Source organism: Danio aesculapii, chromosome 14 (assembly GCF_903798145.1).
Source record: "Danio aesculapii chromosome 14, fDanAes4.1, whole genome shotgun sequence".
NCBI lineage: Eukaryota > Metazoa > Chordata > Actinopteri > Cypriniformes > Danionidae > Danio > Danio aesculapii.
In genome coordinates, this window is record NC_079448.1 from 7,908,595 (window position 1) to 7,931,961 (window position 23,367).

A 23,367-nucleotide genomic window follows, 5' to 3' on the forward strand; every position below is an offset into this window, starting at 1 on the left:
TTTCTTTACAGAAGATGCAAAAATGCAATGTTTAAAATATTATTTAAAGGATATACAAGAGTTATTTTATGTAGAGGAGATACTGCTTATTTTCTACTTTTAAAATGAAAAACACTGAAAATGTTTAAATTTTGTTTCCAAAAGTGCAAGTTATTCATTTTCACCTTTTTTACGAGAATAAAGTGACTTTTGGTTTCAAATGTGTGTTTTAATTTCAGTTGTTCAGCGTTGATGTTCCATAAATAATCATAGATAGTAGATAGTGTGTTTCCTTTAATAATTTTAAAATCAAGTAATGCACCCTTCATTCAGAAATCTTTCACTTGTAATATGTAACATATTTACTGTACAAAACTTATCAGTGAACTATGGGGGCAAAAAAAAAACCCAACTAACTGAATAAAATAATCGTTCATTAATCGTAATCGAGTTAAAAGAAATGTTCAATTAATTAAGATTTTGATTTTAGGCCAAATCGCCCAGCCCTAGTATATTTTCATGTGAGTGTCTGACATTTGAAAACACATCTGGAAGCAGATATCGCAGCCTCTGTTACTTTTTTTACCTTGTACTTTTCTGTTAACATTTATTATTATTATTTATTTAGGATATACATTTTCACATTCTGATTCTAATGCCCCATTAATAAATTAAGATGACTTTAATTAAATATCCTTGACAATAAAATATGATGTGTTCTTTGGAAGAGTGTACTTCCATTGTGACATTATATTGTTATTCTGGCGTTATATAATGAGTGGCAAAGAAATGGTCTCAAAATGACAATAATATTGTTTATCACAATATATTTTGGTGCAATATTTCACACAACAAAAAATAGATATCATGACAGGCCTAATATTGGATTGCTTCTGAAACAGATTAGGGTAAAGTTGGTTTTATATATTCAGACATTTAGACTTTGAGATATAAATGTATTCTTTGAAATTCTAAATACAGGTAAATCAAATTAATATACAAGTTAATGTATAAGTACAACATTGTTCAGTCAATTAAATTGAGCTAATGTTGTTTTGAAGTCATATTTAAATGCGATTTCAGACTGAATATCCAAAATAGAGTGGTAAACAATATGGGGACGTGTTACAAGTTGTTACTGTTCAAAAATAATTTAATGTCCGAATATAAAACCAACTTTACCTCAATTTGAAAAAGCAACAAAGGATATTGAGATAAAGTTGGATTTATAGTCGCACATTCAGACTTTCTCCTCAATAAAATAATTTTAGAAAAGTATTCTTTGCAAATTCTAAATAGGGAAATCCTATTATGAGCCATTGTCTATCAAAGTATAACATTGTTCAGTCAATTAAATAGAGCTAATGTTGTTTTTATGTCATTCTTACTATGCTAATTCAGAGTGAATATTCAAATTAGCGTAGTAAACAATATAGGGACCTTTAAAATGAACGAATGTGTGAATATAAAACCAACTTAACCTCAATATGAAGGATTCCTGAATATGTTGGACATTAATGTGGGGAAAATATAGTTAATCTCCAAAACATGTTTTCACGACACCTGAAATATTTGGTTATGTAATTTTTGGCAGACTTATACTTAGATAGTATCACACCCCATTGAATTGCAACCCTTTTTAACAGAATATATTTGCTTTATAATGTAAACAAATGTTTTCAATAAACTACAATCTGAGAGGAAAACCTTATTTCAATTTGTTGTTAGCGAAGGACAAAATTAATACATTCTATGTCTAATATGTACAAGCAAATGACGACCAGTGACACTTACCTTGTTTATTTTATAGCTTCTTTTAAGAGTAAATCGATCATTTGCTGTGCGTACATTCACAACACACACACACGTTGTTGTCAGTGCGGTATGAACTCTGACATCGTAGAAAAAGCGGAGCCGTGTGGTTACTTGAACAAACGCGCCCTCTATGCTCGTGGATGGTTGTGATTTAAAATATTGAACTTGTATTAAAATGTCTAATACACAGCGTTCAGTTTATTGAAACAAATTAGCGAATTAAACGTGTGTGTCTTAATTAAATGCAATTGTCATGCGTGAACATAATCCAAAATTATCTTCCAATGACATCGCTTGATTCTTTGTACATCAGCTGCTCTAACCCGAGTCAATGCATCTTTTCAATCGTTTCAGTGATTTGGTTAGTTCGTTCATCGCAGGTCGGGTCACATGAACCAACGATTTTCGCTTATAGTTAATTAAATGTGATCATGATGTCTATAGACAGTATCTAATATACTGTCCTAAATATATTGAGAGTTTGGGTGTATATATTGTTGCTAAATTGTTTTGTTTGTTAGGCGTTGGCGTACTGTTGAAAACTTGAAAATGTATTTTTATTTTATTATATTGTATTTACTTGGATGTCCTGATATAATCGCAGAGTTGTTGGTGTTGTTATTTATTAAAAACAACAACAAAACAAACAACAACACCAAAAACGATCACACATTTTCGCCAGTTTTGTGAATCGGTTGAATTGATTCACTAAAACGAATCTTTCATTCGTGTGACACTGAAAATGAAATTACAATTGTATTTTATGTACAGAATACACGAAATTATTAAAAGTATTCCCTCAATCAATTCGCGCAACAGTTAGCTAAACTGTGTGACTTAAAAACAAACCTGGCTTTTAAAACAAGCTTTTCTGAAATTCATAAATCAAAATATGCGACTAACGTTATTATTTTGCAACGAAATGACAGGCATTCACGACACGCCTCTCTAAAGACGCAGTCCTACGCAATATGGAAACCTAAGTTACATATTCCTGATGTGTGTGCGGTGTTTCCTGATTTCCTTCAAGCTGGGACTCAGTCAGAAATATGAGTCATTCATGAAGGAAGTGCCGAAGCGTTGTCTGTATGTGTTGTTTATCTGTAGTGCCATGAGACTCTCCGGACAAACACATGGAGTGAAGAACTTTTGAGCTTTTTAAAGACAGAAGGTATGTCATTATCACGAACTACGTGTAACGTGTAAACAGTGTGTTTTCTTGCAGTTTATGACAACTGACAGGGCGAAATCGCGCGTAACTTCTTTAATATTAGGTGTTGACGACTAACGACTTGCAATATAAACAGTTTACCAGCAGTATTTATAGTTTTATTAATAACATTAGCATACATTATATTTATATTTTAACATTAGCATACATTATTTATATTTTACCATTAGCATACATTATATATACATTGATGTACATTAAAATAATGATAAATGCCATGCAGTTCATTTGCTAGTTACTAATAGCAAGGTAACTTAATGTGATATTGTGAAGGCTAGTGTTTTTACAAGTTTATTATTATACGATTAACAGCATTGCTAAGTAAAATAGAAAGATAATAATCTAAAAAATTATAAACATGTTAATTGTTATTGTTAAAAAATAAATGGTAATAATAAATGTTGTTAATATAGACATAACATTGAAACTAAAACTAAAATCTATAAAAATAAAATCGAATTCAAATTTAATATGTTAATAAATAATAAATATTAATAAATATTACTCTAATAATGAATATATATATATATATATATATATATATATATATATATATATATATATATATATATATAAAACAATATTTCTAGTTACTTCATTAATATAAATAAAAAATATATAGAAAATAAATTTTGTTAAAAACTATTATATACAAAAAAATAGAAAGTCCTATTTGTTTTATTTCTGCTAGAATAAAAGCAGTTTTAAATTTTTTATGAACCATTTTAAGGTCAAAATTATTAGCCCCGTTAAGCAATTTTTTTTCGAATGTCTACAGAACAAACCAGCATTATACAATACCTGGACTAATTACCCTAACCTGCCTAGTTAACCTAATTAACCTAGTTAAGCCTTTAAATGTCACTTTAAACTGTATAGAAGTGTCTTGAAAAAATATCTAGTCAAATAGTATTTACTGTCATCATGGCGAAGATAAAATAAATCAGTTATTAGAAATGAGTTATTAAAACTATGATGTTTATAATTGTGTTGAAAAAAAAAATCTTCTCTCTGGTAAACAAAAATTGAGGAAAAAAATAAACAGGGGGGCTAATAATTCTGACTTCAACTGTATGTATATGCATATATATATATATATATATATATATATATATATATATATATATATATATATATATATATATATATATATATACACATATACATATACATTCATTCATTCATTTTCTTTTCGGCTTAGTCCCTTTATTTATCCGGGGTCGCCACAGCGGAATGAACCGCCAACTTATCCAGCACATGTTTTACGCAGCGGATGCCCTTCCAGCTGCAACCCATCTCTGGGAAACATCCATACACACTCATTCACACACATACACTACGGACAATTTAGCCTTCCCAATTCACCTGTACTGCAAGTCTTTGGACTGTGGGGGAAACCGGAGCACCCAGAAGAAACCCATGCAAACACAGGGAGAACACGCAAACTGACGCCAACTGACCCAGCCGAGGCTCGAACCAGCGACATTCTTGCTGTGAGGTGACAGTACTACCTACTGCGCCACTGCATCGCCCAATATATATATATATATATATATATATATATACACACACATTAGTGTGACTGTGCTTTGCTTGCTAATGGACATGATTTGATTACTTGAACATTTATCTTGCTTGACATAACCAGATGGAGAGCAATGGAAGCTCAAGCACACCCCCTCCTCCGGAACTGAATGTATATCCTCCAGATGAAGAGGCAGATGGGGCTCGGGACAAACAGGACCCCCAGATTCATGAAGCTCAGCCTGAGGGCCCATTCAGGGGATTGGGGTAAAGTTGGCTTTATATTCACACATTGAGACTTTCTAGATAATAATATCATTTCAGAGCAGTGTTCTTAGGGAAAATCGTATTAGCAAAGTACTACATTGTTCACAGTCAATTAGTGCTAATGTTGTTTTGAAGTCATTCTTACATGCTATTCAGACTGAATATTCAAAATACCATGGTAAACAAGTTGTCACTGAACAAATGTGTGACTATAATACCAACTTTACCTCAATCCTCAGAGGGACCCCCGCTCCAAGCAGCACTAAACTCTGTGGATACCTCAACAAGCAGGGCGGACCTCTCAAAACCTGGAAGTCCCGTTGGTTTGCCTATGAGGAGAAGAGCTGTCAGCTGTTTTACTACCGCATGGCACACGATATTAATTCTCTGGGTAAGGTGGATCTGACTCGGGCCACATTCAGTTACCCGCTGCGTGGAGAGGAGGGAACCTTTCATATACAGACCCCAGAACGCACCGTCATTCTCAAGGTAATGCTGGCATGAGATTAACAAACTAACATAAGTTGTACATTTTCAAGCAATCGATGGGATGGTAACTGAGACAAAATCTATGTGGAGAACTTGCAAACTGCAAGGGGAAAATATTAATGACATGTTACAGCATAATTGAGTACACTCCATTTCGAAAATAAATATTTTTATCCATTCCTCAGTGAATATAGGTGATATATTTTGGTGCATTTGAACAAAACAGATTAATTAAAAAGATATATACTAAAATAATATTTGTGTCACCGAACATCTTTAGAAATAGAAATAAAAATACTAACTATAAAATTCAAACAAAATTTTATACATATTTTTGTTTTTATTGGTTTTTCATCTTTTTAATTTTTTTTATTTCGTATTTTTCCCTAACACAAATTTGGCTGCACTAATTTTTGGACTGTTTTTTTTGTTCTTGATTAGCTCCAGATTTGGCTTCAGTACTAATTAAATTAATGCATATGCACAAATGTAAAATTGTACAGCATCCTATTATATACATTTAAAAGAGGGGTGTACTTATATATGCTGAGCACTGTATATGAAGAAAATGAAGTATATTTAAGTGTTGTTAGTGTCTGATTTTGTAAAAATATATGTTTTGTAATTGAAATATACCTGAAAAAAGTACAAAAATCTAAATCTTAAGTTAAATTATATAACTTATTGCTAAATAAAACAAAAAGATAATTAAAAGTATTAAAAGTTATTGGTATAAAAAGTGTTAATTGGTATTTTTAATAAAAAAAATAATAAACTGATTTTTTAACATTCAAACTGAAACTGAAAATATAAAAAATAAAATATAATTTAAAAGAATTAATATATTAATAAATATTACTCTAACAATGAAAATTGTCAGTAATAGTAATATTTACTTAGTTATGGCTTTAATTTATTATTATTTTTTTTTACAAAATAATAATAAACATTTTGGAAAAAAATTATTAGGTAACTAAAAAAGAAAATATAAAACAACATTACCAGTTCCTTAATAAGTATAATATACAGGGTGATTCAAAAAGAATACCACAACTTTCAGGTTGGTGTCACTCGGGGGTCTACAGGGGGTCATATTGAACATCTATGAGCTTGTTTTCTACTGGAAAAAAAACTTTAAATAGTCTGCACATCGATTAATTTTCCAAGGATCTATCATGTTTCTTTGATTAATAAAATACAGATTTTAAAAGTTGTGGTATTCTTTTTGAATCACCGTGTATATATAATTAAATGCATAGAAAACGTATTGACACGTTGGTAATAAAATGGTAATAAACTTGACAAAAGCATATTCTGAGAAAGCATTTTCAAGTATGATGGCTTGGGAATGTCCAAAAAAACATCACCAAAATGAAAGAATCAAGCAAGCAAACAAAAGTAAAACCATCACTCTTTCTGATTTATTTTATGGCAGTACAAGATCAAAGTTGAAATACCCTTCAAAAACAAGCTTCAGGGTATGGATGAGAAAGGAATATAATGGCCGATTCTGTACTGTTTTTTTTTTCTTCTTTTTTATTGATACTTTTCTTTCTGTTGTGTCTTTAAAAAGCCTGTTGTTATCATTGGGGTTGGACTTTGATCACCTGACTGCACTTCATGTAACATCCACCACATACTTGAGTAGCCTATCAACCGTGCTGAAATTAGGTCAGAGAGAAGAAAAAAGGCTGCTGGGTTTATACTTTTTGATTAAATGTTTTCTGATTTGTGGTCTTAAGTATTTTTCATATTTATAAACTTAATTAACCCTTAATATTGAATGCCAGACACTTTCTTGAAGGGACTTTTTAAGGAATTCTCAGCATTTCATCTCTTTTTTGTAACACTTAAAAAAATCGTGGTCAGTTTACAACAAAAATGATAACTAAAAATAACAATATTAAAGTGAAGTGAAGAAAGCCTTGTCCAATATGGTTTTTACTAGTGCTGGGCAAAAATTAGTCACATCCAAAATAGAAGTTTGTTTTGACATAGTTTAAGTGTGTGTACTGTGTATATTTATTTTATATATATATATATATATATATATATATATATATATATATATATATATATATATATATATATATAGATATATATATATATATATATATATATATATATATATATATATATATATATATAAATAAATACACACATGCATGTATATATTTGAGAAAATGTTTATTTAATTGTATAAATGTATAATATGAACATATATTTATGTATACACACACACACACACACACATACATATATACATACATACATACATGCATATATATATATAAAAGCAAACTTTTTTTTTTGATTATTGAAATAAAATTAATTTGGGCAGTTAATCTTTGCCCAGCACTAGTTTTTACCCATTGAAATTGGTCGTCTGGGCCCTCCGAGTGCACACAAACATTTTGAAAGAGGAATGTGTGCATGCATACACACACAAACGCACACTTTAAGCAAATATCGAGAGTAGTTCCAGTCCCCAGGGAGCAATAAGGGGTTAGGTGCCTGCTCAAGGGCACCTAAGCTGGGTATCGAAGATAGAGAGAGTGGTTCAGTCGCTCCCTCCACCTTTAATTCCTGCCGGGACCGGGAATCAAACCTGCAACCTCCCATTAGGTCACAACTCCCCTCCAAGAGCATCTAAACTGACATCTAATGGCCAAACATTTTAGAGTAGGATAAATAGTGTATATGCAAAGCTAGTGTTGTTCCCATACTGATAAACTTCCGGTGACCTGTTATTGTGAGTTATTTCCATTTTATACGATTTCTTTTACAGCATCAATGTTGTATTGTAATTAAAATACAATCAGTTTTTGGCATTCATTTAGTTGCTCAAGCGTAAAACGAGACAAAACCGTTTACTTGCATGCGCCTGTCAGAATCGGCAGGTTAGCGCAGAAGCTCTGTTGAATATACTGGGGTAAAATAAATGCTCATATTATAAAGACATGGCAGAGAAAAATGTAATTTAATGCAGTGCTTCTTGTGCAATCTGAGACCCACTTTATATTGGATATCACTCAGCGAGTGGAGATCGCTGATTTTTAAAGAAAACAGACCTTAAATGTGCTGATTTTGCAATGACATAACAGTTCACCGGAAAAGCTTAACCCAGGTTACTGGCAAATTAAAAGTCCTATTAGCATACTTCGGCATATACCCTATTCAAACAGGCTGTCATTGTTTTTATCCCTCATAAGAGTTGTTATTGTCATAATAATTGTGTTGTGGACTCAATTTATGATTGCAATTACAGTTGTCTCATCTTTTGTGTGAACGAATCAGTGGATATATTTAGTGTAAGGTATAGATGTGGTATAGGTCAAGCGTCTAGAGCAGGGGTCACCAAACTTGTTCCTGGAGGGCCGGTGTCCTGCAGATTTTAGCTCCAACCCTAATCAAACACACCTGAATGAGCTAATCAAGGTCTTACTAGGTATACTTGAAACACCCAGCAAGGTGTGTTGAGGCAAGTTGGAGCTAAACCCTGCAGGGACACCGGCCCTCCAGGACCGAGATTGGTGACCCCTGGTCTAGAGTGAGACAATGTTTTGGACACCTCAAAACAAACAAAAAATGATCTATTTTTTTTTTTTCAGGCAGCTAACAGAGATGCTCAGATGTATTGGTTGCAGCAATTACAGTTGAAACGTGCGCAGTTCAGGGACCAGCAAGCTGAACATCAGTCCATGCCAAGACCAGACAACCTGACAGCAGAAAGCACACCACAGGCAAACAACTGTCCTGGTAAGACCTTCAGCTTATTTATAGACTCTGAGGAAGAGAATATGAAAGATGAAACATGAAACATTCCCTCATGAAACCATAATAGCAGTTACTACATCATGGAAATCACCAAATCTGAATTATGATCTGAAAGTAAATGCACTTCATGTGTCTAAGGAATGTTAGTAGTTTGGCCATGTGATATAAAGTTAATAGAAAGCGAAAGATCAACCAACCCCATCAGATCTTGAGGACTGTTCAAGAATGCTTTGAATTTGTGCAACAGAAAATAGTTTTAACTGACTGTTTGTATTGCTGGAGGAGATAATCAAGTCAAGTGACCTTATTTTCAATAATTTTCAATACAATGCACATTCAAAAGTGCGAAACAATACAGTGTTGGTGCGGGAAGTATTTACAGTCATTTTTTTTTCCTATGATTTGGCATAGGGCTGTGCAACTTTTGGTCCTGGAGAGTTCACAGTTCTGAGAGTTTGACTCCAACATTAATCAAACCTGAAATACAAAATCAAGGTCTGTAGGCAGGGGCGGGCTTAGTGATTTGTGGGTCCTAAGCAACTCCAAGTATGGGGCCCTAACATTTTTTGAAAAATAAACTGTTATAAAAATAAATAAAATGTTAAAAAGTATATATATATATATATATATATATATATATATTTATATATATATATATATATATATATATATACTTTATATAATACTTTATATAATATTTTAAATATTTAAATATATAAAAAAAAAACTTTATCTTCCTTATTTTAAAGAGCCCATATTATGGGTTTTTGAAAATGCCCTTCCATGTAGTGTGTAACACAGCTCTAAGTGAAGTGAAATATCCAGCTAAGGCTTAAATCTGTAAGTGTACAGTGTTTAAAACTATTGATTCATCTATAAAAGAGTCGACTCATAAAGCTTCAAACGAGTCGTCTTGATAACGAGTCATTAGGTGTTTCGCGATGACGCAGCCACGAAACACAAGCCTCGCCAGTAGTTACGCGCGCAAACCAGGGAGATTTGAAACCTGCGGCCCCGCCCACTAACACAGAAAAAACACTAGACACACACACACAGACGCCGCCGGTCGAATGAAGTCACGCTGTGCTCAGATGGATAATATTGACAGTCTCTACCCAAAGATGAGTTGTGAACTGTAAAGAGTCAGTGGTTGAGGTTTATTCACTAGTGTAAGTAAGTGCGATTAAAATTGTTGCCTCGTTTAACTTGCAAATTATGTATTTATTGTGTTTTGTTACTTGTTAACCTGGTACAGTACACGCGGTTACTCTTTAGTAGAGAGAGAGAAAAAGAACAGGTCGAGTTTGTGACGCCTAGGGGCTAGGAGACAGGAGACTCGCGTCGCTTTCCCTAGTTCTTCTGAGGAGCGTTGTGTGTGTGTGTGTGTGTGTGTGAGAGAGAGAGAGAGAGAGAGAGAGAGAGAGAGAGAGAGAGAGAGAGAGAGAGAGAGAGAGAGACTCGCGTCGCTTTCCCTAGTTTTTCTGAGGAGCGTTGTGTGTGTGTGTGTGAGAGAGAGAGAGAGAGAGACTCGCGTCGCTTTCCCTAGTTCTTCTGAGGAGCGTTGTGTGTGTGTGAGAGAGAGAGAGAGAGAGGAAGAGGGAGAGGCTAGGAGACTCGCGTCGATCTCCCCAGTTCTTCTGAGGAGGGTTGTGTGTGTGTGTAAAAAAAGCCTTACACTATGAAGCGTGTGTGCACTGTGACTACTTTTATATAGTTGATTACCAGCTGGGCATTTCACTCTGTCTCGTGCTAAAGCCTGTCACTGTCGACCAATCGCAGCAGGCTGTCATCGGTCCAATCAGCGCAGATTAGCTTCGCGCTGAGGAGGGGGTTGGAAACAAATGAATCGCTGAACGATTCAAATGGGAGTCGTTGGGATAATTAGGTAAAAATAAATGCAGATTATAAGACCATAAAAGTGTTTTATGACCTTGCATGCATATTAGACTGTTGTTGGAGACCCTTACAACCTAAATATGACCCTATTTCATGTATAATATGGGCTCTTTAAATTATAAGCAATAAATTCACAAACAAGTTCACAAACTATGTACAGCAGGGGTGTCCAAACTCGGTCCAGCAGATTTTAAATCCAACTTGTCTCAACACACCTGCACAGATGTTCTAGAGAGCCTTGTAAGAGCTTGATTAGCTAGCCCAGGTGTGTCTGATCGGGGTTGGAACTAAGCTTTGTAGGACACCGGCCCTCCAGGACCGAGTTTGGGCACCCAGATGTACTGTTCAGATCAGTACATTTGTCATTCAGTTCAAATGCCAGTTTCTTAATACAAGTACTGTGCAACATTTACATGAGCAGCAAACCAGAGTTAGTTGCAACACAGAGAAATAGATGGATAACGACATCAATCCCACCCTTTTCCAGAATTTCAAAATATTTAAAGATGACTACCAGTCTTGATATTTCCCGTATCCACACCCTGGGCTGGTAGTAGAGTGAGTGTAAATCTGCTTGACAATACATGCGCAAACTTAAAAGTCCTGCTGAGCTATCCACAATAAATGTTCACTGAGGTTTTGCAATCTCCCTCAGGGGCTGTGAAACACGGATGACTAAACTAAAACAATGTGGCCATCTAAGTAATGTGGAGTCTGATTGGTCACTCTCAGCAGATCTCTGCCAGCAGATCTGGTGCTTTCCTCCCCGTATCCTTGACTTTTTTCCTGCCTATGCCCTTTATTCATGCTCAACGCCTATGCTTTTGTAACATTGTTCAGTAACAATGAATGACCTCTATTTTGGGAGATTATTTCATTTTGAACACCAGACAAAGTGTAGAACACACCCAAACTGTCATTCATTTACTTCAGCTTAGTCTCTTATTAATCAGGGGTCGCCACAGTGGACTGAACCACCAACTATTCCAGCATATGTTTTACACAGCGGATGCCCTTCCAGTCGTAACCCAGTATTGGGAAACAAAACCCACGCAAACACTTGGAGAACATGTGTAAACTCCACATAGAAATGCCAGCTGGCCCAGCTGAGACTCGAACCAGCAACTTTTTTGCTGTGAGGCGACAATGCTAACCACTGCGCCACCGTGTCGCCCCAAAGTAGCAGATAATGTTTAATTATAGCTGTAACTATAAAAACAATGTATTGTGCACATACACACACACACACACTACAGACAATTTTAGCTTACCCAATTCACCTATACCACGTCTTTGTACTTGTGGGGGAAACCAGAACACCCACAGGAAACCCACACGAACACGGGGAGAACATGCACACAGAAATGCCAACTGACCCAGCCGAGGCTCTAACCAGCGACCCTCTTGCTGTGAGGCGACAGCGCTACCCACTGCGCCACAGTGTTGCCAATAAAAATGTATATTTGTTTTTATTTTTGAAGTACAGTGAGCTTTTAAGAGTGATAATGTGGCTTTGCTATGCTTTCTCAAGTAAAATATAGGCATTAAACTGGGTTGATGGGATTAATATTGCAAATGGCTCCTTGTCTCTTTTAATCGACAATAAACAAATGCATCATTTCCAGGAATCCAATAGGGTTGGGCTTCTGCTGTGCTGAGCACGTTCAGTCCTTTTACACAGACACATCCCTTCCAAACCACAAGATCAAGATATAGGAATCAGCTGTTGGATTAAAGTCAAATGCAGGAAATGAGCAAGCGAATGCCATGAATCGCTGAGTCTGTAGAAAATCTGTCATTTACACACCAGCCAAATAAAACCTAAAGGTGGACTGAGTAAATTACATATATATTTGGAACCAGTGCCAGTGGCTAGTGGTCTGTGTTTAGCACAAGGGTTGTCTAAACACTGCTTTTGTGTTTATCAGGAATGTAAAAGCATGCTGGGACATGTTCCTCATCTTGCGGTAAACACACATTGTATCTGGAAGAGAACAAGGTGGAGCAAGGAAACTTTTATTCTGTTTAGATGCTGTTAAGACTGCTCAAAGGCAACAGTACACTCTTTTTTGCATCTATACACAGCACATTTCATAAATAAAAGTAATTTTTTTGACATTTACTCCTGAAAAAACACCATTGCTGTTTAAACACAACCTATTAAGCAGCATTTCAGCCCCGATATTATAGTAAGAAATGTTTGTTGAGCACCAAATATCATATTAGAATGATTTCTGAAGACTGAAGTACTAATCTTGAACCTTCAGCTTTGTAATTACTAAAATAAATAAATATATATATATTTTTTTTAATTACAATGTTTATTTTGCTAGCACACATGTTATCTTTAGGTGAAAAAATAAATTATTGCCAGTTAATCCACTGGAATTTTTTTTTGTTTTGGTAATCTTCAATCAAAATCTGTCCATTTGCTAAATTCATCTCTGTTGACGTCAGTTTGACGCTTCAGCCACAAGATTCTTAGCCACAGCCCTCTTACCGTTAATTTGCTACAAGGAAATGGTGAGCAAAAATAAAGCCACGTCCCTACTCAATATTCCATTTCAATTGTAAATACATCAATGTACAGAAATGAATATCTTTAAACTTCCGGTTTGATGCTTCAGCCACAATATTCTTAACCACACCCCTCTTACCACAAGTTTGCGATAAGGGAATGATGCGCAAAAAGAAAGCCCCGTCCTCCACTCAATATTCCATTTCAGTTTGAAGTACATCAACATACTGAAATAAAAGTCTTAGCAACTTCCGCTTTGACGCTTCAGCCACATTATTCTTAACCACACCCTTCTTACCGTTAGTTTGCTATAAGGGAATGATGTGCAAATATAAACCCCGCGCCCTACTCAATATTCCATTTCAGTTGGACGTACATCAACATACTGAAATAAAAGTCTTTAAACTTACAGTTTGAGGCGTCAGTCACAAGATTCTTAGCCACACCACTATTACCGGTAGTTTGCTATGAGGGAATGATGCGCAAAAAGAAAGCCCCGTCCTCCACTCAATATTCCATTTCAGTTGGAAGTACATCAACATACTGAAATAAAAGTCTTTAAACTTCACGTTTGAAGCTTCAGCCACAATTTTTTTAACCATATCCCTTATTGTTAGTTTACTAAGGAAATGATGTGCAAATATAAACCCCGCCCCCTACTCAATATTCCATTTCAATCGGAAGTGCATAATCATAGTGAGATAATAGTCTTTAAACTTCTGGTTTGACGCTTCAGCCACAATATTCTTAACCACACCACTCTTACCGTTAGTTTGCTATGAGGGAATGATGCTCAATAATAGAGCCCTGCCCCCTACTCAATATCCCATTTCAGTTGGAACTACATCATCATACTGAAATAAAAGTCTCAGAAACTTCCAGTTCATACAGACTTTGTGTGTTTCTCAGTTATATTCCTTGTTTAGTAGTCAGTGCACTGATCAGGGTATCAGCCAATTTAATGCAAAATTCTTCAATCGTAAAAACTCGTGCCCTGAAAAGTCCCACAATGCAAGTGCCACAATGGAAGTGCAAAACGTCAATCACGTAAACTATATCATCATACAGAACTACAAAGTTTTTTCTAAAAAGATAATAACAATCTAGCAAACATAATTGTATAATGATTAAAATGTTGCTGGTAAATGAAACAATTAAATTATTTAGCATTAACGTACTTTAAAGGACCCGTGAAGTGCTTTGAAATGTACATTTTTATTCGATGTTTGACATAATCTCAATCGAAACATGAAGAGACTGTGGGACATAGTGTCGCCCCTCCTCTTTTTAAGAAACAGCTAATAGCATTTTGTTTTATTACTGCTCAGGCAGTGACAGTGCTTGAGCTCAAGCGCATCAAATGCGCTCCGTCTTGAAGGGGGCGGGGCATGATAGACACTAGAGAGCATTTGATTGGTCAAGATTTGATGAGAAACTGAAGTATGAGGTCACATGAAAAAAAAACGTTGATCCCTTTAGGCGGAAGTGACAAACTACAAGCTTTACATGTTTTGTCACTGTTTCGGAGCACACTAGCTTATAGATATCCTAAAAACTAACAATACTGATACTAACATCTAAAAACTTTATTTTAATTTTATAGGACTTTTAAAAATGTAGAAATAATTACATGAAAATATTGGTTCTGCTGTTGTTTATAACAAAGACTTCTTTATCAGTTCCCATGTCACGCATAGGCTGTGACTATGACTCTTAAGTAGGCAAGCTAGTAAGCATGCATTAATTTACACAAACCGTTTCCACTATACACACAATTTAAATGCCGGCTGATAAACATCAAATGTACAGTCTGTGTGGATACTTGACTGTTTTGAGTGATTAGAAATGCTCCATTTATTTATCATCTTTGCTGTTTGTTTATTTATTTTATTTAGCTTACCATTTCATTATTTGGTTTAACATTTAAAATAAATCACACCAGACTTTGTTGCAAACATAATAGTTAAATTATTCATAATTAAAACTAATAAACAAATAATACTGTCCTACTTGCATTCTGGGTCACCTCCAAACAGCCAAACCTGTATGCAGGAAAGGCGGCCATTTTAAGGTTTCCATTTCCCCAATGATCTACCATTTTACATGACATCAAAGGGGGGATAAATCAAGGAAACCATTGATTTTGGGTACATGACCTACTGATTCAGGACCTTGGGAGCTGATTTAGATGCAGTCGATGAAATAGAAAACACTACTTTACATCACAATGTTTAAAGAAAACCAAAGAAATAATAGTTCTAAGAGTTTTTGTGTGTGTGTGCAGCCCCAGTGCATAAGCATTAGAGGCTTTTTTTAAAGTCTTACGAAAACAAAACACATAGTTGATTATGTGAAACTATGTTGTTATCCTGGACTATCAGATGCTTCGAATGCAAAAGTTGTAAACGTCTGTATCCTTCTTTCTATTACACAGCTAACTTCTTGCCCATGGTGAAGACACCATCTGGGCTGGTGGGTGAAGAAGCTGCTAGTCTGCCTGCACCAGGATTAAACAACCCTCTCAACATGTCAATCAAACATCCGCTAATTGAGCTGCAGTGAGTACACATTAAGTTTACTATCTCAGAGAGGATCCCAGTGTCAGATATCAACACCAGCGTTAGATTTGCATTGCTTTATGGTTATGGATTTGGGTAGGTTTGGGCTTATTAAAGCTTCAAACCACATTGCACCACATGAACATTAGGCTGATTAGTAATTAATTGTGACTAATTGTGTGCAAAATTAATCCAGCAATTCATGAAGTATGTATTTACATAAATATAGAGTGTTAAAAAAATATTTTTATTTATTTTCAAAAACAACATTTTAGGCCATAAAAAAGTCTTAAATTCACTGAAATGTTTTCTTATAGGTGTTAAATCATTTTAAACTGGTCTTAATTTTTCTATGTCCTGGTAAATCAGAACAACACCCATCCAATCAGCAACAACCCATCTCAATAAAACGTTTAACAAAAGTTAATAAAGTTTATTAACTGTATTTACCAAAATGGTTTTAATTTCTTTATCATAGTGACATTTGTTTAAAAGTTCTCCATGTATTCATAGCTACCTGGTGAGCACACTGAATTAGACAGATTGTTGTGCGTATATAGAAGTTGTGTTGAAAAAAGTGTTTGTATACAAATAGTTTGCTTGTTTTAAGACATTATTTAAAATATGTGGCTTGGAAATAGCTAAACCAACCAGCCCATTAAAACAAATCTTTAGCATTTAGCCCAGTAGAAGTCTGAAATTTCATTCATAATGGTCTTAAAAAGGCCTTAAACAATCTTAAATTTGACTTTGTAAAACCATGCATAAATATGTACTGTGTATATTTATTATGTACACTTGAAGTCAAAATTATTAAAGGCATTTATAATGATTTTTTGTTCCTTTTTAAACATTAAAAATTGTTTAAAAAAAATATTTTTACTGCTTGTTTGGCAATCATCCATATATAATTTTTTTATTTTTTATTTTTCAGGAATGTATATATATATATATATATATATATATATATAAAAGAGCGTACACACAATTCAGATTATGTAAACAAACTTTTATTTTGTATGCGATTAGTCACGATTAATTGTTTAACAGCATTAATGCTCATAGCACAATCTGATCTTTGAGTTTTTGTCGTAAAAGTTTTAATGCGATTAGTTAATTATTTTGTATGCGAGTAGTCACGATTAAACGTTCAACTATATTATTGCTCATGGCACATTGATCAAGTTTTTTTGTCGACAAAATTTGTATGCAATTAGTTACTTTTATTTTGTATGCGATTAGTCACGATTAATCGATTAACTGCATTGATGCATATAGCACAATCTGATAGTTGCGTTTTTGTCGCAAAAATTTGTATGCGATTCGTTAATTATTTTGTATGCAATTAGTCACGATTAATCGTTTAACTGTATTACTGCTCATAGCACTATCTTATCATTTTGTTTTTTGCTGTCTTAATTTGCTATTGTTTTAATGCCAGGTTGCAAGATGTGATCAGGGTGCACAAATCAAGTGAACACTAGCATTATGAGGATATTTGTGGCAATCTGCGTCAGTACTTTCTAAACATTGTTTGAAATCCTCAGAATTTCTCGAGAATTATTAGGGAAGTTGGACTGTTACTCACAAACAGCATATATAACACTTCCTAATATCTTATACATGAGTGACCAAAGCTGTCTTACAAGATGGGGTTCCCCCTTTATAAATACTGCTATTTACAAATTATGAAATTAAAAGAATAATTAAAATGAAATATGATGAACAAATGACAAATGTTGAAATTTTTTTATTAATATATTTATTAATAACTATTTTTATATATGCATTGTAAAAAAATAAAAATAAATGTATGATTATTAGATTATTATTATTGTCACTGTAAAAGGTATTGCTTATATTCAACAATAAACCAAATGGGCTTGCTTTTCCCTCACTGAAACTAATATACGATTAGGAAGTGGTTGTAACTTCACGTCTGTCTCAATGAGGATGTGGGAAGTTGCTTCTATTTTTGAATAAAACGCATCATTTCACTCGTTTTATCATCATATGCGATGGCAAAATCATTAAATTGACATAATAGACACACAAAGGAGAAGGAAGACTCAGAATATACAAGTCAAGTGTGGATGTATTGCTTATACAGTATAGTTGATTGATAAGTTTAAGACATAGCATAGCTTCCCAAATATAGCAGAAACACAATTTTACATGAATAAAGGAAATAGTGGGGAAAAAAGAGTGGCGGTTTTGCGTTCTCCTTAAAATAACCTGAAACACTACTTAGCACTTTTGATTTTTGCACTAACCCTAAGCTGATTCATCTGATTCTGAGCAGTAATACAGAAGTAGCCGTCTGAGCTGTATTTTTAAAAGCATCTTGCGTCATCTGTGTGGTTTTTGTTGACAAACGGAGAGAGAAGACAGAAAAAATGCACATTGTTTATCTACTTATAATACTGACATTGTAACAATACAAAACTGGTTGTAGCCTAAAGCAGTTTCCTAACACATTTCAACCTCTTCCTGAGGTCTTCAAACACACCCAAATCAACTCATCAGATCATTAGAAGAGACTCCAAAACCTGAAATGAATGTAAATATGTACCAAAATATGTACTGTTGGTGTGCCTCTAGGAACAGGATTGGGAAACACTGGCCTAAACTATATTTCTTTTTTTTTTTGCATACATAAACTATGGCATGCAGACAAATGTGCGTGCGTGCGTGCGTGTGTGTGTGTGATTCAAATCTCAGGCCCCGTTTACACTAATGCGTTTTTGTTTTAAAACGCATAAGTTTTGCTACGGTTACACTATCCGTCCACACTACGCCGGAGTTTTCGAACGCTAAAAATAGAGCGTTTTGGAAAGGCTGAAGAGGCCATTTTCATTCTATAACACTGCTGCTCCGTCTCAGTGTGGATGGGGGAAAACGGAGACATCTGAAAACGGAAGAGGAGCTGCAGACATCCGCCTCTCTGATTGGGACTTTTCCTCAATATTGAGTAGCCTACACACACAGTTCAGTCCTGCATCCTCTCCTTGTAAGTTCAGACTTCGCAAGTTTGATATGGAAAACAGACTCCCGAGGACATGTCGGTAAATCTTCAGGGGGAACAGTACTTTACAACCTTCTTCACATCACCCTGGATACGTTGTTTCACTATCTTAACAATAAAATGAAAACATGATGTAAGGAACTGCTATTTTCATTTTGATATTAACAACTTAACAGACAGCAGTTGAGGCGTTGTGCTGCATATATGAGCGTCATCTTCACTGTATGCGTATTCATAACAAAATGGAGCCTATAACATTACTGCCTCATAATCAGTAATGGCCATTATAAAAGTATAACATACAATAAGTTTATATAATACAGGAAATAAAGGCAAACAATCATTTACTATTCAGAATGTATGTGGTTACATTAATTATTAACTCATCTTTGCGCCCAGCCAAAACACATTACCTGAGAACAAGTAATAGATTCAAAAGACCAAAGTCGGGGAATATGTCATTAGATATAGAAAACAAGATGAATTAAATATCACGTTTAACAAATATAGTGAGATTAGATCCAGCGGTAGATCCTTGATGAACAGTCCAACGAGCACAGCTCTCATCTGGCTAGATATGCTGCAGTGCATGCCAGAGTGTGTGTGTGGTCACGTGATGTGCATTTTCAGTGTTTTGGTGTAGACGCAGAGTTGTTCAGAAACGCTGGGTGAAACGCTAGTGTGGACGCGGATCGTTTTCATTCTAAAACGCCGTTTTAAAAAGAAAACGAATTAGTGTAAACGGGGCCTCATAATTACAGTGTAGTGTGTATAACTGTTGTAAAAAAAGCATTTTCATGAATTTTATTTTATTATTTTTGTCATATGGTGACTGTAAAACACTAAACACCTCATTTATATACGTAACTTTGTTGAAAAAGTGTGTGTTTTTTGTCTTAGTTCAGGTGTATTTTCACCAAGAACAATACACTGTGACTTTAAAGGCAACATATTATACAAAAATCCCTTTTATAAAGGGTTTAAATACAGTTGTGTGGCAACAGTTTGTGAATATAACCAGCTTCTAATGGAAAATATTTATTAAATTACTTAAATATAAAATCACACTTTAGTTCTTCCCACTGGTTTGAAATATACTTGCGGTGGTGGCCGGATTTAAGGGGAAATGAAGCACTCAGTCAAGTTTACATTATTTGGTACATTGGATTCTACTTTAATGAAAATATATTAAACAAACTTGATTAATGTATCCATTTAGAAGAAAACGGCATGTTTTACTATAGCTTTTAGACCTAATGTGCTGTCATCTTGGAATATCGCTGTGCCTGACGTCACGGGGTTGGTTCCCTTCCCTCAGCTGAACAGATACAGTGGAAGTAAGGGACTGAACATGGAGACTACAAAGCCTAATTTAACCCACTGCGTGAAGTTGTGGACCTGGTGCAAATACAAGCATCAGATGTATGTCTAATATAAAATTATATATTTTTCCCTTTTAAATACTGATCATTTGATGCGCTTTGGTCCACTCTCCGTATTACGCTGCCTGACTGCCTGTATAGGTTTCAACCATGGTAATATCAGTCTGAACACAGAGACTGGACAGCCTAATTTACCCCAATGCATGAAGTTGTGGACGTGCATCGCAGAACTGGTGCAAATACAACAAATACAAGCATTTAAGTGTCTCAAGTTTTGTATTTTTTATTTTAATACCTTTTGTTTGATGCGCTTTGGTCCACTCTCACGTGCTGCCCCAGCGCTGCCTGACGAGAGGATTTACATTCAGACTAATGCAACGATTAAAATGATACACCACGCTTTACTAAGTCACGTCTGTGTGGATTATGTCAAGACATATTTCCCTTTTCAAGTTGATCAACTCGATCTCACAACATGTATGAAGGATGTAAAAACCTGCCATGTGAAAAACAGTGCAGATCTTAGTTTGGTTTGAACACGAGCAGAGGTGAGGGGCTGTAGCAGTGAAAAGTGAAAGTACCCGACCCCATTATGTCAGTAGTGGACCTTGTTGAAACCATGGTTGAAACCCATACAGGCAGTCAGGCAGCATAATACAGAGAGTGGACCAAAGCGCATCAAATGATTAGTAATTAAAAGGGAAAAATATATAATTTTATATTAGACACACATCTGATTTTTGTATTTGCACCAGTATTTGCACTTCCACAACTTCACGCATTGGGTTAAAATTGAGCTGTCCAGTCTCCATATTTAGTCCTTTACTTCCACTATATCTGTTCAGCTGAGGGAACGGCACCAACCCAGTGAAGTCAGACACAGCGATATTCCAAGATGGCTGTGCCCTAGGTCTATAGGCTATAGTAAAACATGCCGTTTTCGTCTACATGGTTACATTAATCAAGTTTGTTTAATATGTTTTCATTAAAGTGGAATCCAATGTACAACATAATGTGTGCTTCATTTCTCCTTTAAAGCACACCATTTAACCACATCAAATAAATAGTTAACTTTATGCGACAAACAAAAGATAATTTAATTTTTAACAATAATTTTATTTATTATGACACTGTTATAAACTGTTTCTTTTCAATGGGTTAAAGTAAAAAAAGACTGACATAAAAAGACAGAAATCTCTTACTTTATACTGTTCAGGAGCCATGTGCACCCACTGACAGGTAAAATCTGCTTCTCTCTCTTTTTCAAGTTTAAAGCAAACTTGAATGCCAAAGCATTTTAGATATGTATATAAAATAGCCTATGTGATAGATTAACATGATCAAATGAATGAAATAATCAGCAAACAAGAAATAAATAACAGAAAATGAATAAAAACAGGCAAAATCTCTAAACATGATCATAAGTATAAGATTAACACTTGTAGATTATTTTATTCATGCATTCATTTTCTTTTCGGCTTAGTCTGTTTTTTGGCATGGACCATTATATGATTCTGATGGTATGATAACCTTGGATAAAAATATCACAGTTTCAGGGTATTGTGATTATTACTATGTTTTAATTTGAGAAACATTTATAATATTGGGACATGTCAGGCTAAATAATTCAATGAATCATTGACTTCTGCCGTCTTCATTTTGAAAAAAAAAAATTAACAGATTTCTTTACAATTTAAAACAGCATCTTTGGATATAATTTCTGCTGGAGATACTGTTGTCCTACAAAACGTAAAAAAAAAAAATTGTACACATAGCTATGAATGGTAGAGCAGAAAATTGTGGCGGTTTTTATACCTTGAAAACGGTTATCGTCCAATGCTTAGTCCCTTTATTAATCTGGGGTCGCCACAGCGGAATGAACCACCAACTTATCCAGCATATGTTTTACGCAGCACATGCCTTCCAGCCACAACCCAGTACTGGGAAATTGTAGATTATTTAAATAAGACAAATGTGTTGATTATCCATTACTAACGGTGTACATAAATTTTGCAGCCAGTTTAGACCAGTTATTTCGTCCTCTTCGAGTATATTGTAAAGTTCTTAACATTCAAGAATGAATTATTTAATGTTGCTCTTGCAACTGTGCGAGTGCAGTCAGTTGCGAAGCCAAGCGAAAATAGGCTTAAGTAAGAAGATAAAGCAAAAATATATATGACAACTTTAGAAAGCGAAAGCAAAAGTTGAATCGCGGACATTTTAGGAGTTTTTAAAACCTGGGCTGAACAATTTTTTAAAGTCCAAAAAGGCACATCTTTGTGGCTCTGCAGAGCAATGAGGCTGTCTGTGGGAGTGTTGACAGGTCTCGCGCACACAGAACAAAACAGGTAAATGAAAGAAAATTGCACTACTTAATCGATCATGGATGTTTGGATATATTGTGCAGATGCAACAAAGTGTAAAAGAATGATAGTAATAGTAAAAAATGTGTCACTAAATATACTTGGGTGGCCGTTAATATACCTGGGCAGCCCAACAAAGCAAAGTCTATGTGTCGGAAGCACTGCACTTTATAAAAACAGTCTGCAGAAACACTTTAATTGACATTCTGCTTTGGTACGCATCATCAATGGGGGAAAGCCCCGCCCATAAGTGACAATCTCTCCCTCATTAGCATAGGACTTTAGTCTTGTTTTGAATATGCCACTATGCTGACACATAGCCATTTGTAGCTTCGCCCTCTTTTTGAAAAAGAGCACCTCATTTGAATTTAAAGCGACAGTCACTTAAACAGCACATTTAGGATCAAACCCCAAAAGGGGCAGTTTCAAAGAGTTATAAAACATTATTTGTGGGGTATTTTGAGCTGTAATTTCACATACTTACTCTAGGGACATCAAAGACTTATATTACATCTTGTAAAAGGGGCATACTACCCCCCCTTA

The 23,367-nt window shown here is 34.8% G+C and overlaps 2 protein-coding genes across 2 annotated transcripts in view; one reads left to right on the forward strand and one right to left on the reverse strand.

The window, feature by feature from the left end:
- elp1 (elongator acetyltransferase complex subunit 1) overlaps window positions 1–1,863 on the reverse strand; it is a 39,669-nt gene extending 37,806 nt beyond the window's left edge. Inside the window, exon 1 of the mRNA XM_056471787.1 lies at window positions 1,774–1,863. The gene's annotated coding sequence lies outside the window, so the exon portion shown is untranslated. The remainder of the gene's footprint in view (window positions 1–1,773) is intronic.
- A 939-nt stretch (window positions 1,864–2,802) lies between these two features.
- tbc1d2 (TBC1 domain family, member 2) overlaps window positions 2,803–23,367 on the forward strand; it is a 39,902-nt gene continuing 19,337 nt past the window's right edge. Inside the window, exons 1-5 of the mRNA XM_056472963.1 lie at window positions 2,803–2,965; window positions 4,674–4,816; window positions 5,056–5,305; window positions 8,917–9,064; window positions 15,931–16,054. Coding sequence (XP_056328938.1) covers window positions 4,674–4,816; window positions 5,056–5,305; window positions 8,917–9,064; window positions 15,931–16,054 — 665 coding nt within the window. The 5' untranslated portion in view covers window positions 2,803–2,965. The remainder of the gene's footprint in view (window positions 2,966–4,673; window positions 4,817–5,055; window positions 5,306–8,916; window positions 9,065–15,930; window positions 16,055–23,367) is intronic.